Source organism: Mandrillus leucophaeus, unplaced genomic scaffold (assembly GCF_000951045.1).
Source record: "Mandrillus leucophaeus isolate KB7577 unplaced genomic scaffold, Mleu.le_1.0 Scaffold32, whole genome shotgun sequence".
NCBI lineage: Eukaryota > Metazoa > Chordata > Mammalia > Primates > Cercopithecidae > Mandrillus > Mandrillus leucophaeus.
This window is the reverse complement of record NW_012103365.1, coordinates 1,682,263-1,700,470: the sequence shown is the minus strand read 5'-3', so window position 1 is coordinate 1,700,470 and position 18,208 is coordinate 1,682,263. Positions and strand designations below refer to the sequence as shown.

General features: G+C 46.9%; 1 protein-coding gene across 1 annotated transcript in view; it reads right to left on the bottom strand.

Moving 5' to 3' along the window:
* Positions 1 to 10,546, bottom strand: part of SCNN1B (sodium channel, non voltage gated 1 beta subunit) — a 92,875-nt gene extending 82,329 nt beyond the window's left edge. The window contains exon 1 of the mRNA XM_011987960.1: positions 10,445 to 10,546. Within this exon, the coding sequence (XP_011843350.1) occupies positions 10,445 to 10,483 (39 nt within the window). The 5' untranslated portion in view covers positions 10,484 to 10,546. The remainder of the gene's footprint in view (positions 1 to 10,444) is intronic.
* Between the last annotated feature and the right edge of the window lie 7,662 nt (positions 10,547 to 18,208).

The following is an 18,208-nucleotide window of genomic DNA, read 5'->3' as shown; positions in this document are numbered from 1 at the left end:
AAATGTTGCAGTGAGCTGAGATCGTGCCACTGCATTCCAGCATGGGCGATAGAGTGAGACTCTGTCTCGAAAAGAAAAAAAAAAAAAAAAAAGCCTCAACTTAGGCCGGGCCAGGTGGCTCACGCCTGTAATCACGGCACTTTAGGAGGCCGAGGCAGGCGGAGGTCCAGAGTTCAAGACCAGCCTGGTGAAACCCAGTCTCTACTAAAAACACAAAAATGAGCCGGGCGTGGTGGCACGTGCCTGTAATCCCAGCTACTTGGGAAGCTGAGACCTGAGAATCACTTGAACTGGAGAGGAGGAGGTTGCAGTGAGCCAAGATTGTGCCACTGCACTCCAGCCTGGGCAACAGAGCGAGACTTTGTCTCAAACAAAACAAAAAACAAAAAGACTTTCAGGTTTATTTGAAGTTCATTTATTTAACACACTTATTTAGGCCTTACCGTTTGCTGGGCAGTGTTCTAAGCACTTGACACATTTAATCCTCATAACATTTCTTATGAAGTGAGAATCTTATCATCTCCCATTTACAGATGAGAAAATTGAAGGACAGAGAAATTAAGTAACTTGCCTGAGGTCACCCAGCTAATAAGTGGCAGAGCCAGCAGTCCAGGTTAGTAGCCCCCAGGTAAAGAATCGCTGCATCTTTTATGTACTCCCATCAGCCAACAAGATTTTGTTCGAATCTCCATTTTGCAGTTTACATTATGGAAACACAATTTCTTTTTAATTTTGCAAATGCAAAATGATATAAAAATTCAGACTTCATTTTTTTTTTTTTTTTTTGGACACCGGGTTTTTAACTTCTGTTGCCCAGGCTAGAGTATAGCAGCATGATCTTGGCTCACTGCAACCTCTGCCCCTGGGGTTCAAGTGATCCTCCTGCCTCAGCCTCCCAAGTAGCTGGGACTACAAGCACATGCCACTCCACCTGGCTAATTTTTGTATTTTTTGTAGAAACTGGGTTTTGCCATGTTGCCCAGGCTGGTCTTGAACTCTTGGGTGCAAGAGACCCATCCACTGCAGCCTCCTAAGTGCTGGGATTACAGGTGTGAGCCACCGCGCCCAGCCCAGACCTGATGCTTTTACAAATTCCCTAGGTCCCTGCTCCACCTGAATCTGCTGCTTGTAGTATTTGGTCCAATTGCTGATTCCAGCCTCCCTACTCTCCTAATCCTGACCTCCTACAAGAGCCTCAGGCATGCAGAGAGAGCATTTTGTATGGATGGAATAATTGAATCCCTGCAGGATTTTTGTGAGGCCAGCACTGTTAGGCAGCCCCATTTCACAGATGGGAAAACTGAGGCTTAACGAGGTCGAGCCGCTTGATCAAGTAAACACAGCTGAGAAGTGATAGAACCAAAGACTACAGCCCAAGCATTCTGATGTCAAAGCCCCTAGGTTTTTGTTTTTGATTTTGTTTTTGTTTTTGCATCCCCCAATTTTTTTTACTGTGGCAAAATATATAACATAAAATTTATCATTTTAACCAACTGCAAGCATACACTTCAGTGGCATTAAGTACACTACAACCACTATCAGTATCCATTTCCAGAACTTTTTTTTTTGTTTTTTTGAGATAGGGTCTCACTCTGTGACCCAGGCTGGAGTGCAATGGTGCTATCATGGCCCACTGCAGCCTCAACCTCCTGGGTTCAAGCGATCCTCCCACCTCAGCCTCCCAAGTGGCTGGAACTATAGGTTCACACCATCACACCCAGCTATTTTTTTGTACTTTTTTGCAGAGATGAGGTTTCACCATATTGTCCAGGCTGATCTTGAACTCCTGGCTCAAGCAATCCGCCCACCTTGGCCTCCCAGAGTGCTGGGATTACAGGTGTGCATTTCCAGAACTTTTTCATCATCCCAAACAGAATGAGACTCTGTACCCATTAAGTGATAACCCCCCATCCCCCAGTCCTCATAATCTCTATTCTATTTTCTGTCTCTACGAATTTTCCTATTCTAGTTACTTCACATAAGTAGAATCATATATTTGTCTTTTTGTGATGAAAGCCTCTACTTTTTAAAAAAGGTAATATTTTTTAAATTTGAAAGCATAATGTATAATTGAGTGGTGTCAAAAGGAATTCAGCTTATTTCTTTTGTCTTTTGGTTTTTTTTTTTTTTTTAAGACACAGTCTCACTATGTTGCCCAGGCTGTTCTCAAATTCCTGGCCTCAAGCAATCCCCCCTCTTTGGCCTCCCAAAGTTTATTGGGATTACAGGCGTCAGCCACCGCACTCAGCCACCTTGTTCCAACATTATGCTTGTTTTATTTTTATTTACTTATTTTTTTTTATTTTTTTGAGATGGAGTTTTGCTCTTGTTGCCCAGGCTGGAGTACTGGTGTGATCTCAGCTCACTGCAATCTCCACTTTCCGGGTTCAAGCAATTCTCCTGCCTCAGCCTCCCAAGTAGCTAGGATTGCAGGCCTCTGCCACCCGCCCGGCTAATTTTTGTACTTTTAGTAGAGATGGGGTTTCACCATGTTGGCCAGGGTGGTCTCAAACTCCTGACCTCAGGTGATCCACCCACCTCGACCTCCCAGAACCACTGCACCTGGCTGTTATGCTTGTTTTAAATAAGAAGGCGTGTGGCTATAATTTATAACTATAATATAATAAATGTATGGGGCAAAAAAAAAAAAAAGTGAAGAATGCCAAATTGTATGTAATGAAAAATTAGTCTCCTTTTCACCTAAGACCCACAGTTCCACCTCTGAAAAAGGAAACACTATTACTAGCTTCCGGTGTGTACTCTAGATTTTAATGTGCATGTATATATACACATTCTCTTTTAGCAATACATCTGGAAGATTGTTTCACATCACTTTTTTTTTTTTTGTTTTTTGAGACGGTGTTTCATCTGTCGCCCAGGCTGGAGTGCAGTGGCACGATCTCAGCTCACTGCAACCTCCGCCTCCCAGGTTCAAGCAATTCTCCTACCTCACTCTCCCAAGTAGCTGGGATTACAGGCACCCACAACCACGCCTGGCTAATTTTTGTATTTTTAGTAGAGACGGGGGTTTCACTATGTTGATCAGGCTAGTCTCGAACTGCTGACCTCAGGTGATCCACCCGTCTGGGCCTCCCAAAGTGCTGGGATTACAGGCATGAGCCACCCGGTCTGGCCTCACATCCCTTTATAGAGAGTTACTGTTTTCTTTTTAATGGCTGCCTCCCAGTCTTTTATGTGGCTGTTGCAACACTTACAGAACTTAGTTCCTTTCTGATGGACAGTTTAAATAGTTCCAATCACTTGTTCTCACAGTGCTGAATATCCTTGTTCTAACACGTTGTGTCCAATGCAGAGATAACCACGGAATCAATTCCTGCAGGTGAAATGTCAGATTCATAGCATATGTGCATCTTCAGTGTTGACATGTTTGCCTAACTGCCCTCAGAATTAGGGGAAGAGCTTGCACCAATTTGCACCCTGACCACCGGCCTAGGCCATTCACTCCCTGGGCTCACTCATCTGAGGCTGGGCCATGGTGTGACTTAGGCCAGGAACTTGCACCAATTTGTACCCTCACCAACTGAATTTGAGAGTCTTGGTTTTCCTGCATCTTCATCAACACTGAGTGTTACTCGACAACCTGACAGGTTGAAAACAATCATTGTGGTTTTCTTTCCTTGGAGTGCAGTTGAGAATTTTTTCATCTGTGTGAATTCAATGTATACTTCTTTTCCTACGATCAACCACATTATAGCCTTTGCTCTTTAACTTTTTGGGTGGAGTATTTAGTCTTTGATTTGCAAGAACACATTTCTTTTTCTCCTGAGACAGGGTCTCGCTGTGTTGCCCAAGTTGGAGTGCAGTGGTGCAATCATAGCTTGCTGCAGCCTCCAATGCCCAGGCACAAGCCATCTTCCTGCCTCAGCCTCCCAAGTAGCTGGGACTATAGGCATGTGCCATTATGCCTGGCTAATCATTCTTTTTTATAGAGATGGGGTCTCACTATATTGCTCAGGCTGGTCTCAAACTCCTGGCCTCAAGCAAGCAATCCTCCCACCTTGGTCTTCCAAAGTGCTGGGATTACAGCCATGAGTCACTGCGCTCAGCCTGCAAGAACCCTATCCATAAAATAATTCTTGGTCATAACAGTGGCAAATATTTTAACTAGCTTGGAATGCCTGAGTTTATGTGGCTGTTTTTTTTCTTTTTTTTGGTCATGCAGAGCATATTAACTTTTATGTAGTCAGACCCAGCAATCTTGAAGGCAAAGCCTTCAAAATAAAATTGTTGTTTTTATTTTTAAAATACAGACAGGGTGTCACTATGCTGCCCAGGCTGGTCTCAAGCTCCTGGCCTCAAGCAGTCCTCTTAGCTCAGCCTCCCTGAGTGCTGGGATTATGGGTGTGAGCCACCACACCTTGTCCTTCTGATTCTTAATCAGTGCTTCACAGAGGATGTGTGGAGGGGCCTGCTTCTTGATTTGAGATCATCTGCAGGATATGACTGTCCCCAACCTGGGCTTGACCTGGGGCCTCCTTAATAGTCCTCTTGTAGAGTTGAGATCATTTCCTACTGCCTGGGACTTGTGCCTTGAACCGTGTTTTCATGGGGGCCAAGAGAGAAGGCCCACAGGCACAGAGGAGCCTCTAAGAACAGGCTCTTTATAAGGTGGTTGTGATGGTTAACACTGTCAACTTGATTGGATTGAAGCATGCAAAGTATTGATGGGTGTGTCTGTGAGGGTGCTGCCAAAGGAGATTAACATTTAACATTTGAGTCAGTGGGCTAGGAAAGGCAGACCCACTTTAATCTGAGTGGGCACCATCTAATCAGCTGCCAGAGCTGCTGGAATATAAAGCAGGGAGAAAAATGTGAAAAGGCTAGACTGGCCTAGGCTCCCAGCCTACGTTTTCCTCCCATGCTGTACCTTTCCTGCTCTCAAACATCGGACTCCAAGTTCTGTTTTGGGACTCGGACTGGCTTCCTTGCTCCTCAGCTTGCTGACAGCCTATTGTGGGACCTTGTGATCATGTGAGTTAATACTTAATAAACTCCCCTTTATCTATCTATCTATCTATCTATCTATCTATCTATCTATCTATCTATCTGTCTGTCTGTCTGTCTGTCTGTCTGTCTGTCTGTCTATCTATCTATCTATCTATCTATCTATCCATCCATCCATCCATCTATCCATCCATCCTATGAGTTCTATCCCTCTAGAGAGCCCTAACTAATACAGTTGCAGTGGGGTGGGGGCAGGTCTTCAGCTGTCAGGGGCAGTCCTCACTAGGAAGCAGCTCCTCTAAAAGTCAAGTTTGCCCCAGGCCCTCAAGGAGGGGCAGACTGGAAGCTGTAAGTCTAGGATGTTGAGCAAATTTGGAAGAATAATAGTTCTAGGAACTCCACCAGCTCCCTTAGCAATTTTTCTATCTGTAAAAAAAAATGGTTTCTTCCAAGCTCCAGGGCCGAGAGGGACATGCCTTTATCTTTTGACATACCCTCCAGATTATGTCTTTGCTGAGGACAGAACTCTGCACCATCCACCCTCCCTTCTAGTTTGAGGCAGATACAGGTGGCTGGAGGAGATCTGATTTGAAGTTTTACTCTAGGCCAGTGGTTCTCAAACTTGAATGTCCATCAGAATCACTGAGAGAGCTTATTAAAATACAGATTGTGGCCAGGCGTGGTGGTTCATGCCTGTAATCCCAGCACTTTGGGAGGCCAAGGCAGGTGAATCACTTGAGGTTAGGAGTTCGAGCCCAGCCGGGCCAACATGGTGAAACCCCATCTCTACAAAAAATACAAGAATTAGCTGGGTGTCAGGGTGGGCGCCTGTAGTCCCAGCTACTTGGGAGGCTGAGGCAGGAGAATCGCTTGAACCCAGAAGGTAGAGGTTGCAGTGAGCCAAGTTCGTGCCACTACACTCCAACCTGGCTGACAGAGTCAGATTCTGTCTCAAAATAAATAAACAAATAAGAAAAGATAAAATAATAAACTAAAATAAAATACAGATTGCCAGGCTCATTTTGAGAGTCTCTGATGTGGGAAGTCTGGGATGGGTGTGAGCATCTGCATTTCTGTTTTTTAGAGACAGGGCCTTATTCTGTCACCTAGGCTGGAGTACAATGGCATGATCATGCCTCATTGCAGCCTCAAACTCCTGAGCTCAAGCAACCCTTCTGCCTCAGCCTCCAGAGTAGCTAGCGCTACAGGTGTGCACCACCATGCCTGGCTAATTTTTAATTTTGTGCAGAGATGGAGTCTTGCTACGTTGTTCAGTCTGGTCTTCAACTCCTGGCCTCAATTGGTCCTCTCACCTCAGCCTCCCTGACTGCTGGGATTCCAGGTGGGAGCCACTGCACCTGGCTTGTACTCTGCATGTCTTTCTTTCTTTTTACTTTTTTAGAGACAGAGTCTTGCTCTGTCACCCAGGCTGGAGTCTAGCCCGGTGATCATAGCTCACTGCAGCTTCAAACTCCCGGGCTCAAGCAATCCTTCCACTTCAGTCTTGTGAGTAGCTGGGACTACAAGGCATGCGCCACCACACCTGACTGAGAATCTGCCATTTCTTTCTATCTTTTCAATGAATTCATTATGTTTTGAACAAAGGTCTCGCTCTCTGTTGCCCAGGCTGGGGTGCAATCAGGTGATCATAGCTCATTGCAGCCTCAACCTCCTGGTCTCCAGCAATCCTCTCACCTCAGCCTCCCAAGTAGCTGGGACTACTGGCATGTGCCACTACACCCAGCTAATTTTTGAATTTTTTGTAGAATCTTGCTATGTTGCTTAGGCTGGTCTCAAACTCCTGGGTTCAAGTGGTCCTTCTGCCTCAGCCTTGCAAGCAGTTGGGATTACAGGCGATAGCCACTGCGCCTGGCATTTCCAATAAGCTCAGGTGATGATTATGCTGCTGGTGAGGGGACTACACTTTGAGACCCACTGGCCTAGGTCATTCACTCCCTGGGTTCCCCCATCTGAGGCTGGTCCACCATGTGAGGCCAAGGGGTTTAAAGGAGCACAGGCAGCCAGGTGTGACGGCTCACCCCTGTAATCCCAGCACTTTGGGAGGCCGAGGTGGGTGAATCACCTGAAGTCAGGAGTTTGAGACCAGCCTGGCCAACATAGTGAAACCTCGTCTTTACTAAAAATACAAAAATTAGCTGGGCATGGTGGCGGGCTCCTGTAATCCCGCTACTTGGGAGGCTGAAGCAGGAGCATTGCTTGAACCCGGGAAGTGGAGGTTGCAATGAGCCAAGATCACACCATTGCACCCCAGCCTGGGTGACAAGAATGAAACTCTGTCTCCCCCTGCCCCCCAAAAAAGGAACACAGGCTTCATTCCAGTCAAAATAATGGTAACAGTTGCTGTGTGCTAGGGACTATGCATTCATTCTGTCATTGAACCCTCCCAGCACACCCGTGGAGTGGGTTTTATTAGTACTAGTTCCACTTTACAGTGAGAAAACTGAGGCTCAGCAAGGGCTCACGGGCTTTGAATCAGACAGATTTGGTGTCCAACTCCAGTTCTACCCCTGACCCACTGCAAGATTTTGGGCAAGTGGTTTACTCTTCTTGAGCCTCAGTCTAACTCATCTGTAGAATGGAGATCACAAAAAGCGACTCCCAGGGCATTATGACTACAGGGGTGATGACTAGAAGAGCACCTGCACACAGTAGTTACTCAAGAAATGCTCATCCCTATTCCTGCCTCACGCCCCATCACGGCCTCAAGTTCCTTTTCTCACTTTTCAGATACATCTTCCTGTCTTTCCTCCTACTCACCCTACTACAAAGTGACAATAGACTACATCACTTCTTAAACATGCTTCCTTTGGTCATGCCTCTAGGCTTTTGTAAAGGCTGTTTCCTCTGTATGGAATGCTTTTCTCACTCCACTGCTCCAGAAGAACTCCTATTCATCCTTTAAAACCCACCTTAAAAAGCCCTTCTCTTTGAACCGTTCCTTGAAACGTTCCTTTCTTGTCCTTGGCCAGAAAACGTATTGCAGCATCTTATTTGAAGAAGGGACTCAAAGTGTTACTTTCCTTCCTTCCTCCCTTACTATATTCCTACTACATTTTATAAGGAATATAATTGGAGTATAAATCCACTGTTACAGGGGCCAGGCAGGCAGGCACCGTTATCAGCTATTATCAGCATCAGCATCAGCAATGGTTAGACAGTGCTTACTTGAGTCAGGCACTGTGCTAAGGGGTTCATGTGTGTTGACTCATTTAAGGCCCAGCATAACCGTTTGAGGCAAATGCTATTTATTATGCCTCTTTTACATGTAAGGAAATGGAGTCGCAAAAAATGCTAAACAATTTGCCTGAAACATGGGTTGCTTTCTTTCTTTTCTTTTTTTTTTGTTTTTTTTTTGACAGAGTTTCACTCTTTTCTCCCAGGCTGGAGTGCAATGGTGCAGTCTTGGCTCACTGCAATCTCTGCCTCCTGGGTTCAAGTGATTCTCCCACCTCAGCTTCCCAAGTAGCTGAGATAACAGGCACCCACCACCACGCCCAGCCAATTTCTGTATTTTTAGTAGAGACGGGGTTTCACCATGTTGGCCAAGCTGGTCTCGATCTCCTGAACTCAGGTGATCCACCTGCCTCAGCCTCCCAAAGTGTTGGGATTACAGGTGTGAGCCACTGCGCCTGGCCTGAAACTTGTAATTAATCCACTGCATAGCTGGGAGATAGAGACTGGCTGTGGAGTCTGTGGTGTTACCTTTTATATTAGCTGCCCTTTATGAATGAGGGGTGGGCCAGGTAGTGACTGTCATGCCCTGCAAGGTGCCTGCTCCACGTAAGGGGGCAGCTGAATGTCCGGCCTGGAGTTGCCAGCTTTTCTTTTCTTTCTTTCTTTTCCTTTTCTGAGGCAGGGTCTCACTCTGTTGCCCAAGCTGGAGTATAATTATGTGATCACAGATCACTATAGTCTCAACCTCCTGGGCTCAGGAGAGCCTCTCACCTCAGCTTCCCCCGTAGCTGGGACTGTAGGTACATGCCGCCATACCCAGCCTATATATATATATATATACACACACACACAGCATATATATAGATAGATACATATAGATATAGATATAGATATAGATATAGATATAGATATAGTAGAGACGGGTTTTTGCCATGTTGCCCAAGCTGGTCTTGATCTCCTAAGCTTAAGCAACCCACTCTCCTTGGTCTCCCAAAGTGCTGGGATTACAGGTGTGAGCCACCATGCCTGGCCATTGCCAGCTTTACTGATATCTCAAGAGGATCCAGAAATATGGAGTCTTACATGAACTGATTTTTAAAATCTTGGGAATAATCTAAAAATTTGAAAGTCCACAGGCCTTCCTTGTGACTTTTGCTGTCTCCTATATTCCAAAGGGGAGCATCTCAGCTCACTTTGTTTCTGTGTCTTAACTCAGGACCAGGCACACCTTAGACCCTTTGTAAGTAACATGACACTTCTGGACTCCACAGTGAGCTGGGCTTGGCTCTCAACAAGCCGAAATCTCTTCTTTGGTTCAGGACTCAGTGCTCAGGACCCTCTGGTCTGCACTTGGGGTGTGGATGAAGTCACAAACAGCGGCTGTAGGCATCACCCCTGCCCCAGGGCCATCTCCAGGTCTCCCCTGTTCAGGAAAAGACTTCCCGCTCACTGATGCGGATGAGTCGCTACGTTTTGTTTACATCACCCCACTAATCCACCTAACAGTTTGGGGAGGGTGCCATTATCATCATGCCCATTTTACAGATGTGAAAACTATGACTCAGGGAGGGGAAGGGAATTGCCTGAAGTAGGAAGTGGTGAAGCTGGGATTCTAACGTAGTGTCTCTGATTCTAGCTTTTCATCATCCCGAATCATGGGTTCCACCAAAGTTTTAAGGGTCCTGTCATGCAGTCTACAAAAAACACGCTGTCTTCACACCACAGCCTGGACCTACAAAGTTTGTGGTACACAAATGGGACCCTGGACAGTCCAATCTGCCAGTCTGTGGTTCTCAACTCCTTTTGTCTGCTATTGGAGGGTGAGTTTGGCTTTGGGGGGCATCTATAGAGAAACCCTGGAGGTAGCCCTGATGGAACCTCTGCCCACTGGGGCATGGCCAGGCAGAGCTAGTGGCCTGACTGAGTGCCAGCCTTTGGGACCAGCAGAGACTGCAGCTAGAGTTTGTCCTTGGCCATAGACAGAATAGAGGTGTGTGCACGCACCTGTGTATGTGTATGGATGCATGTACACATGCTTGTGTGTATGTCTCACGTATGTGTGCATGTGTGTGCTTGTGTGTGAACATGCATGTGTACACATATATGTGCATATGTGTGTGTGTGTGTGTGTGCGTGCATGTATGGGTCTGTATGTGAGCAGTGGAAAAGAGAGGACCTCTTCCCCTAAATTCAGATCCTGTGAAGTTAGTTTAGGATAAAGAACAGGACATTGAACTTAACCCCGGGATAACAATTTATAGAAGAGACTAAAAAAAAAACCAACCTGAACATTTTTGTCACCTAAATTCCCATCGGTAGGCATTATCCATGGTGGGAATCCATGCAGCAATTTAAATAACTAAGCTGGGTTTATATGCAGCAGCATGGATAACTGGAGATGAGAGGGCTTAAGGTGCAGAATGACATAGGTGGGTTATACCATTTCTACTTCTAGTTCTATTTTTTTGAAACAAAGTCTTGTTCTTTCACTCAGGCTAGAGTGCAATGGTGCCATCTCAGCGCACTGCAACCTCCACCTCCCAGGTTCAAGCGATTCTCCTGCCTCAGCCTCCTGAGTAACTGGGATTACAGGCACATGCCACCATGCCCGGCTTCTTTTTTTTTTTATTTTTTAGAGATGGGGTTTCACCATGTAGGCCAGGCTGGTCTCAAACTCTTGACCTCAAGTGATCCGCCTGCCTGAGCCTCCCAAGGGTTGTACCATTTCCATTAAACATCCGCCTTCAACATTACTTAGTATTTTACGTATTTTCTATGGCTCTGTATATACGACTGTGTAGGTGGAGGAAAACGTCTAGAAGGAAACACCCCAAATTATGAAGGTGGTTCCCTTTGGGGAGCTGGGAGAGCAGGGGTGGAGGATTACAGAGGAGGAAGAATGGATCCCTGTGTTCTGCATGCAATTACACAGTTCAGTGGGTAGGCAGGTTGGGTCACTCATGGATGCTGGGATCTGAGACACGGATGCTCAGGTCTCTGGGAGCTTTCAGACCCATTCACCCGGCTTTGTGAGAGCTGGGCTGCCAGGGACCAAAGCCAGTCTTGGTTGTTCTGCCCCCACTCCCTGGTGGAAGTGAGTGGGAAGATGTGCCTTTTGTGGACTGGAGCTCTCTGCTGCTTCCTCCCTAAACTCTGTGCCTCAGTTTCCTCCTCCATGCTAGAGTGAGAATGTCCGGGTGTACCCTCTCCCTCCACAGCACACCTAAGCCATATAACATTCTCCAGACATCAACTTAGCGCTGCAGAGTGCTCAGTGCCGACAACTGCAGGGCGTTCCGATCTGGCCTCCTCCACAGCATCACCCCAAATGGGACGCTTAGAGAAGAAACCCACGTTCCCCCGGTCGCAACTAACAGCCGACGAGGTAGGCTCCAGGGTCGGACTGCCTGGGTTCAAATCTGAGCTCAGCAACTTGTTCCTGGGACCTAGGGAAGCTTTCCCACCCTCTGACCCTCAGTTTGCACCTCTGTAAAATGGGGACAGCAAGAGAACCAACCCACAGGGGCGAAGTTAGGTCGTTTGAGCGAGGCGCTCTGCTGCGCTGCGCCCAGCACGTAGAAAGCGCTCTCGAGTTTCATTGCTGTCACCTCTTGAACAACCTCTCGCTCCGCCCACTCCGTGCTAGGACTTTGCCGCCGTCTCTGAGGTCCCAGACACACCGGGGACCCTCGCCCGGTCCCGCCTTTCGCACCCTGGGGGTTTTTCCCAGCCTCCAGCTCTCCCCTCCGCCCCCAATCGGTTCAGTACCCAGGCCGGGTCCTCGGCGCCGCAGATAGGCACCCAAGCGCCCTCCCGTGGGAAACTGAGGCCGGGACAGGAGCGCGCTGGCCGGGGTTGGACAGGAGAAGGTGCGGCGCGCAGGACTCTGGGCAGCGCGTGGGAGACCGGGTGCGAACCAGGGGTCGCCGTCATACCTGCTCGGGCAGCAGAGCGGGGACACGGAGGACGCGTGCTGTCGGCGGTGGCGGAGGCGGCGGTGCGCGCTAAGCTGGCGGCCGCGGCCGAGTGGTGGTGACGCAGGGACACCCGGCGAGCGCGGCGAGACCGAAGGGGAGGGAGCAGGCTCAGGGGCGGGGAAGCACCGGGAGCGCCCGCGGGCGGAGCATACCGGGCGCTACCGGCCTGGCCACACGCAAGGTCCTTGCTCCCCCGGCCACCTCCCTCGCCTCCCAATAAGCTCCAGCCCCCAGACGCCACGTTCAGGGACACTAAACGCCCCCTGCACGCACACGCTCCGCATTCTCCCTCCTCACCTTGGGACATCAGCGATACCCACATGCACCACGAATATGTCCACAGACCCCTCATCCGAGTGTCCCCCACGTCCTCTCAGTACATATCACATGCCACATATATGAACACTCCATCCCACCCCACGCGTGTACCTGTCGCGTTCACCTCGGCGAAGCATCCCGCTCACCTGTACAGTCGCGCCCCCATCACGTCCACACCGCCGCAGACACAGTGTCCTTTGGGCAAGTTGGTGATTTTAGGGGGACCCGTGCAGTCACTTTTTCCAGGAATGTTCTTCCCTCTGCCTCTTCCACCTCCACCAAGGTGGAGACCTTCCAAATCTCAGTCATCCCCTATAGGTCCGATCTTTGCGTTAGAAATTCAAACAGCCCACCCAGAGGTTGGGACCTCTGGCCCCCTCTGGAGCGCCCGCTACACCTGTGCTCCAGCGTCAGGGCACTGACGGGCCTTGCGCATTTCCTCGAATCTTCTCTTCCATTTCTTTTCTCTCCTTATCAAGGTTTCAGGACTATCATTTCAGCCACTTTTTTGCCAATATCGTTAACACTTCATTTCCTATGTATTTCTCCATAGATTGTCCTAATGCAGTCATTCTCAAAATTTTTGTCTTAAGCATCTTTTGTATTTTTTTCTTTTTTTTTTTGACAGAGTCTCACTCTGTTGCCCAGGCTGGAGTGCAGTGGTGTGATCTCAGCTCACCTCAACCTCCGCCTCCCGGAATCAAGCGATTCTCCTACCTCAGCCACCCTAGTAGCTGGGATTACAGGCACTCACCACCATGCCCGGCTAATTTGTTTGTATTTTTTGTAGAGATGGGGTTTCTTCTTGTTGGCCGGGCTGGTCTGGAACTCCTGGACTCAAGAGATCCACGCGCCTAGGACTCTCAAAGTGTTGGGATTACAGGCGTGAGCCACTGTGCCCAGCCAGGTATCTTCTGTACTTTTAAAAATTATAGAATACCCGAGACTTTTTGTTTATATGGGACACACAGGCACACACACACATAAACATGTGTGTGTTTTTAAGGCATATATATTATTTTGTTTATATAATGATACTTTCCATATAAGACATTAAAACTGATACCTAAAAATATTTATTAATGCATTACACTCTAACTAATAAACCCACTACTTGTTGACATAAATAAAAGGCTTTTTATGTTTTTTTCTTTTTTTTTTGGTAAAGGGAGACAGGGTCTCAATTTGTGGCCCAGGCTAGAGTGCAGTGGTGTGATTATAGCCCCCTGCAGTCTCCAACTCTTGGGGTGAAGCCATCTTCCTGCCTTAGCTGGGACTACAAGGTGCGTGCCACTGCTTCTGGCTAATTAGAAAAAGTTGTGTTTTTTTTGTTTTTTTTTTTTGTTTTTTCCCCTAGAGACAGAGTCTTGCTATGTTACCCAAGCTGTTCTCAAATACCTGGCCTCAAGCAATCTTCCCACTTCAGCCTCCCAAAGAGCTGAGATAACAGGTGTGAGCCATCATGCCTGGCTGAAAAAATATTTTTCAAAAAAAAAGTCAGTGGGAAGAAGGGCACTGTTAAGCATTTTTGCAAATCTCTTTAATGCTTGGCTTAAAAAGAGATAGCAGGATTCTTATATTCAGTCGGCTGCAATCTGTTGTTTTAGTTGAAGTAAATGAAGTAAATTCAGCTTCATGTAACTTGACCCACCATTGCTTTTTTCTTTTTTCTTTTTCTTTTTTGTTATTTTACTTTAAGTTCTGGTGTACATGTGCAGAACATGCAGGTTTGTTACACAGGTATGCAGGTGCCGTGGTGGTTTGCCGCACCCATCAACCCATCATCTACATTAGGTATTTCTCCTAATGCTCTCTCTCCCCTAGCCCTCCACCCCTGTCAGGCTCCGGTGTGTGATGTTCCCCTCCCTGTGTCCATGTGTTCTCACTGTTCAACTCCCACTTATGAGTGAGAACATGCGGTGTTTGGTTTTCTGTTCCTATGTTAGTTTGCTGAGAATGACGGTTTCCAGCTTCATCCATGTTCCTGCAAAGGACATGAACTCATCCATTTTTATGGCTGCATAGTATTTCACGGTGTATATGTGCCACATTTTCTTTATCCAGTCTATCATTGATGGGCATTTGGGTTGGTTCCACATCTTTGCTATTGTGAATAGTGCCGCAATAAACATACATGTGCATGTATCTTTATAGCAGAATTATTTATAATCCTTTGGGTATATACCCAGTAGTGGGACTGCTGAGTCAAATGGTATTTCTGGTTCTAGATCCTTGAGGAATCGCCACACTGTCTTCCACAGTGGTTGAACTAATTTACACTCCAACCAACAGTGTAAAAGCGTTCCTATTTCTCCACATCCTCTCCAGCATCTGTTGTTTCCTGACTTTTTGATGATCGCCTTTCTAACTGGCGTGAGATGGTATCTCATTGTGGTTTTGATTTGCATTTCTCTAATGACCAGTGATGACCTACTATTGCTTTTGCACTGTTAGGGAACACGTCCATATGTGAAAAAGGCAAATAACATCCTAGGATTATTATGAAAGTGAGTATGACTTCACAGTTCCTCCTGAAAGGATCTCTGGGACTTCCCAGGGGTCTGTGGACCTCACTTTGAAAACCAATGCTTCCCAGGTGTATTTGGTTGTGACCATATAAAATTGTTGATATTTGACTATTATTGACCTATGAAAATAGCAATTTTGGCTGGGCAGGGTGGTTAATGCCTGTAATCCCAGCACTTTGGGAGGCCAAGGTGGGCGGATTGCCTGAGCTCAGGAGTTTGAGACCAGCCTGGGCAACATGGTGAAGCCCCATCTCTACTAAAATACAAAAAATTAGCTAAGCATGGTGGTGCGCACCTGTAGTTCCAGCTACTCAGGAGGCTGAGGTGGGAGAATCACTTGAACCTGGGAGGCGGAGGCTGCAGTGAGCCAAGATTGTGCCACTGCACTCCAGCCTAGGTGACAGAGTGAGACTCCATCTCAAAAAAGAAAAAAAAAAAAGAAAAAAATAGCAATTTCATATGGTTCAACCCAATATGTTATTTTTGAAGGTTTTCCTTCGGGGCCCTGTTGGACATTTTTAGAATGAGTGCCCTGTGGAACTGTGCTGTTGTGACCAGCTTTATGCAACTGACATCTTCATTTTGTGTCATGATTTCCATTGTTGGAGAGTTGGAATTTTGGGATGTCTGGGAACTCCAGACTGGTTGATGTTAGGCTGGCAAGTTTTAAGGCATGAATGTTTAAGCAACTATGAACAAAGAGTGTTGTGCTCTGTAGTTAACTTGGCCTCCTGAGGAGAAAACCAACTTCTTTCCCCTTTTTGTTAGGGTCTATAGTCTGACAGCATTAGACAGCGTCCACATGGACTTTAGCCAGCTGTTTAGCACTGTGGATCATTTTGAGGTAGGAAGTAGGCAAAACTTGACTCTGGACCAGTTTGAAGACTGGCCAAACACGGAAGAGACACCAACAGCACCTCTCCGTAAAACATGGCCATCAGTGCCATTACAGTTTACCATTGTCATGGCAACACCCAGAAGTTACCGCCCGTTTTCTAGCTATCTCTGAATAACCTGCCCCCTTAATTAGCATGTCATTAAAAGTGGGTATAAATATGACTGCTAGGCTGCTCTGGCCGTCATGGGGTAGCCCTGCTCTGCAGGAGCAGGGACAGAGCCCTAACACTGCTGCTGCCTTCAATAAGGCTGTTTTCTTCCACCACCAGCTAGCTGGCTCTTGAATTCCTTCTTGAGTGAAGCCAAGAACCTGCCCTGCGTTAATTTGGCCAAATTTAAAAAAATCTCTTTTTATGGATTAAGATTCGTGGGTTGAATTATGGCAGAGTCAGATGAATTCATGCCTGAAAGGATTTATGACTGGTTTGGGAGGTATCTCAGGGCCAAAAAAATGTTCTGTTGAATATTTTTGTAGTATTGTGGAAAGACAGCCCTTTTGCTTTCTTTGGGTTAGTGCAATTTTAGGAGATGAGGTCTGAGAGGGGATCCAAGATCAACCAATCTAGCCCTAGAAATCAGAGGGGTGTTAGATGTTGAAACCATATTACCCTTTATAACCACCATCTATCACAATACTTCGCATGGAAGACAAGGTGAATATTCTTTTTGGGGGTGTGGGAGAGTTGGGGACACCAAATATCCATTCATTCTACTTCAGGAACTGCAGTTGGTTTAGCTCCAGGGTCACCACTCCTTTTTCACTGCTAGTCTGTATTTTGGTCTTAGGGGTGTTGACTTCATTCATTACCACCCCATTCAGGGTGGATATGGCCCAGGCCTATTAATTAGCATTTTGTATTCCTCTTGGGATAGTAATTTGTTCATATGTGGGACATGACCCAAGTCAGATCAACTCTGATTGGTGAAACTCTATACAAGGACTCTTTCATTGAGCTCTCAGGGAGTTTCACTGGCTTGGGAGTTGTTCAGATGGGGAGCTATATTTTGGAATAGGCTGTATAATAATGGATTCCACCCAGAAAGATGACAAAGAGAAACTAGATCCCGATATCATTGTTTGACCCAACTAAAAACATACCAGATGTTAGCCTTACCTCCTGGACATTTCAGATGCATAAGGCTATAAATTTCCTTTTTGCTAAGCAATCTTGGGGTATCTGTTGCTTGCAACCAAAAGACTCCTGGCCGATTCTGGTGAAAATTGTATCCAAATTGCAAAAGAAGGAAGTGAGGAGGAAGAGCTAATACATCTATTTGCAGAATCTTGACAGACTGGAATGTCTGGCTCTAAACTGAGAATGTAAACAACAACAAGTACAAATGTTAAGTCTAACAGTGAGTGAGGCTCAGATAGACAACTGCCTGCCTAAGTCCTGAAAGGGAAGCCACGGCTTGGGGCATGTGCAGCCCCCTGAGACAGAGGGTTAAGGAGACTCCCAGAGATGCAGTGCCACCTACAGGTCCGGAGGCCCCCCAGTGCTGGGTCTCTGGCTGGGTTGGTGGAATCCTTATCTCATTCCATTGATCAAAGGCAGATCCCTGATCTTCAATCTCTTTCTCTTTTTTTTTTAATTTTGAGACGGATTCTTGCTCTGTGGCCAGGCTGGAGTGCAGTGGCGTGATCTTGGCTAACTGCAACCTCCGCCTCCCGGGTTCAAGCGATTCCCCTGCCTCAGCCTCCTGAGTTGCTGGGACTACAGGCGTGCCCCACCATGCCCAGCTAATTTTTTGTATTTTAGTAGAGATGGGGCTTCACCATGTTGGCCAGGGTGGTCTTGGTCTCCTGACCTCGCGATCTGCCTGCCTCGGCCTCCCAAAGGGCTGGGATTACAGGCATGAGGCACTGCGCCTGTCCCCGGATCTTCAATCTCAATGCCCCAGGCCACAGTAAGCTCCGGGTGCTTCCCTGCCTGTGACCACAACATACCAGCTGACACGATCCATATCCTTTTTGTTATCCCTCTTTCTGTCTCCAATATTCCCCAGCCCTTTAAATTTTTGTTCCCATTTCACAGACCTGGAGGTGTCAAGGAACTTGCCCAAACAGCCACGAAACCCAAAGAACAAGAACGAAGTCCATGTTCCAAAATGTTTTGCTAACCTGCAGAGTTGCACACTGACAGCCCTCGAGTGGGGTGGGTAGAGGACGGGAGAGATCCAGCTTTTGTCAACCTGCCATGTTTTAGATTTTCGAACCAATGTTTAAAAACCAGAAAATCACATACAAATGTCAATTTCCCGATTTTCTGGAAAATAAGCAGTCAGGAGACTTGGTGAGACAAGAGTCTCCTATTCCTGCTTGGCTTG